Source organism: Galeopterus variegatus, unplaced genomic scaffold (assembly GCF_000696425.1).
Source record: "Galeopterus variegatus unplaced genomic scaffold, G_variegatus-3.0.2 Scaffold327, whole genome shotgun sequence".
Taxonomy (NCBI): Eukaryota; Metazoa; Chordata; class Mammalia; order Dermoptera; family Cynocephalidae; genus Galeopterus; species Galeopterus variegatus.
The window spans coordinates 248576-250949 of NW_007726438.1; the positions used below are offsets into that span (position 1 = coordinate 248576).

General features: G+C 31.9%; 1 protein-coding gene across 2 annotated transcripts in view; it reads left to right on the top strand.

Moving 5' to 3' along the window:
- The window catches only part of PDE4D (phosphodiesterase 4D, cAMP-specific), a 57497-nt gene that overhangs the window by 36258 nt on the left and 18865 nt on the right, over positions 1-2374 (top strand). For both annotated transcript variants that reach the window (XM_008567536.1, XM_008567537.1), the window contains exons 2-3: positions 871-964; positions 1958-2130. In XM_008567536.1, coding sequence (XP_008565758.1) covers positions 871-964; positions 1958-2130 — 267 coding nt within the window. The remainder of the gene's footprint in view (positions 1-870; positions 965-1957; positions 2131-2374) is intronic.

Genomic DNA, 2374 nt, shown 5'->3' on the forward strand with positions numbered 1-2374 from the left:
TGAAAGGTGGGGAAGCACAAAATCTTTGAGAATTTTGGATATTGCTAATGCCATGTGGTGGCAGTAGGTTAATTACATGTTTCTTTGAGTAAAGTAGGCACTTTGGCATCAGTAAAACAAATTATGTAGTAATGCAGTAGAGGATTGAAAATTGACCTGTTTTCTGTTTAGTGACTTGGGAAATAAATTGGTAAAGTCTGTTGATACTGAGAACCAATAAATCTTATACTCCCTACTTGAAAAAAACTTTAAAAAGGAAACATTATGCAGTTTTTATCCAAATAGTTCAATTTCTTCATAGTTGTGGGAGAGTACTCAAATAAATCTATTTAGTTTTGCTTTGGGTAAAAGATTAGATTTTAACCTCTGATCAGTATATATGTTTGTTTATACTAATGATAAATTAATTGATAAAGTATACCATGTTATATTGTGTGGCAATACTTTTGTGTACCTATGCATTAGTTTTTTTCTTCTCTAAATACTAAAAATACATCTTAATTTTTCCCCCCTCTTAATTAATGTTCTTGAATGTCTAAATCTGTGCTGTCCAATATGGTACTCATTAGTCACATGTCACTATTTAAATAGAAAATAATTAGAATTAAATAAAATTCAAAATGCAGTTTCTCATTTGTACTAGTCACACTTCAGATGCTTAATAGCCACATATGGCCACTGTAATGGACAGCACAGATTAGAGTTTTGTTTTTTTATCACTGCAGAAAATTTTGTTGGATGGCACTGATCTAAGTTGTCAGGACAATTTAAAAACTCTTTGGGCATGTCTTCTTGTATCTCAAGGTATACTTATGTTATTTAACTTAAGTTTTCCTCTTCTATTATTTATTTTACCTTTCTGTTTTTCAGTTTAAAAGGATGCTTAATCGGGAGCTTACCCATCTCTCTGAAATGAGTCGGTCTGGAAATCAAGTGTCAGAGTATATATCAAACACATTCTTAGGTGAGAATAATGACATGCTATTTAAAATTTTTCTTTTGAGTTGTTTGCTTGTTTGTTTTTTAGGGCGATCAGGGTACTCACTCATTTCGGGAATCCCATCCATAGGAAGAAAATGCAGTAAGCAAAAGTCAATAATTTGAACATATCCTTAATTTGGATTTACTTTCAAAACAAACTTACTAAATTATTCAGCACACTTACTAAGCAGACCTTTATTGAACATGGACTATGTGCAAGGATGAGTTAGAGTTGCTCACTGCCTTGAAATAGTGGATGAATGTACCAAGATTTTTTGTCTTTTGCCATAGAAAACAACACTTAGCATATGTGCATATTCACTTATCAGATAATATTTGAGATTCTCTATGTTCCCCATAAAACTTGGTTACATCATAACCCCTATTTCACTATAGTATAGAAATAAAAAGTAGCAGAACTAATCCAGGTCATCCAAAAATGCTGTTTCACCTCCCACAGTATGACCCGTTTCAGTTAACCGTTAGGTTTATACACTGCTGTTTTTATAACATTTGTGGATGAAGTTTCTACCACTTCAAAGTACGTGTTTAAACTGGAATTCTTATTTGGCAAGAACATTTTTCAAGCCACTAAGTGAATTTCAAATAGGAATGCAGTTGATGAACAGTGGGAATAACCAAGTATGTTGTTTTCTCCTGAGTCTGCTATCATGATAAGTTTTGCAAAATTTTTTATTAGGACATTCTGTCAAAGAGATAACCCCTGTATACATTTCACTTGATATCAGTTATTTCTTAGTAGAATTTATTTGCTTACTTTTGTGTTTAAGGATATCAAATTAAGTACACATGAAATTGTAAATAGTCAGCTCTTTAAAAGGAAAAATTTTACTAGGAAACATTTCACGGAATATATAATGATCAGTTCCAATCTGCCCAGTTATGCATGTTATGATAATAATTTTAAAAAGGTAGAATTAATAATAAATGTAGAACATTTTCTGAATTTCTTAAGATAAGCAACATGAAGTGGAAATTCCTTCTCCAACTCAGAAGGAAAAGGAGAAAAAGAAAAGACCAATGTCACAGATCAGTGGAGTCAAGAAATTGATGCACAGCTCTAGTCTGACTAATTCAAGTATCCCGAGGTTTGGAGTTAAGACTGAACAAGAAGATGTCCTTGCCAAGGTAAGATGATTTCAAAGATCACAATCATAAATGTGCAGTGATGCCTCTTCATGAATTTTGATTCCTTCTCTATTAAATAGGTGGAAAAATGTATCAATTTGTGTTTTTTTGTTTGTTTGTTTTGGAAGATGGAAAAGCACTTTAGAAAGCTCTTTGTAAATTATTTGGGTTTTGTTAATATGTGGGTTTAGACAGGAGGTTTGGTGTATATATATATATATTTCTTACCTTTTGTTGCATCTTT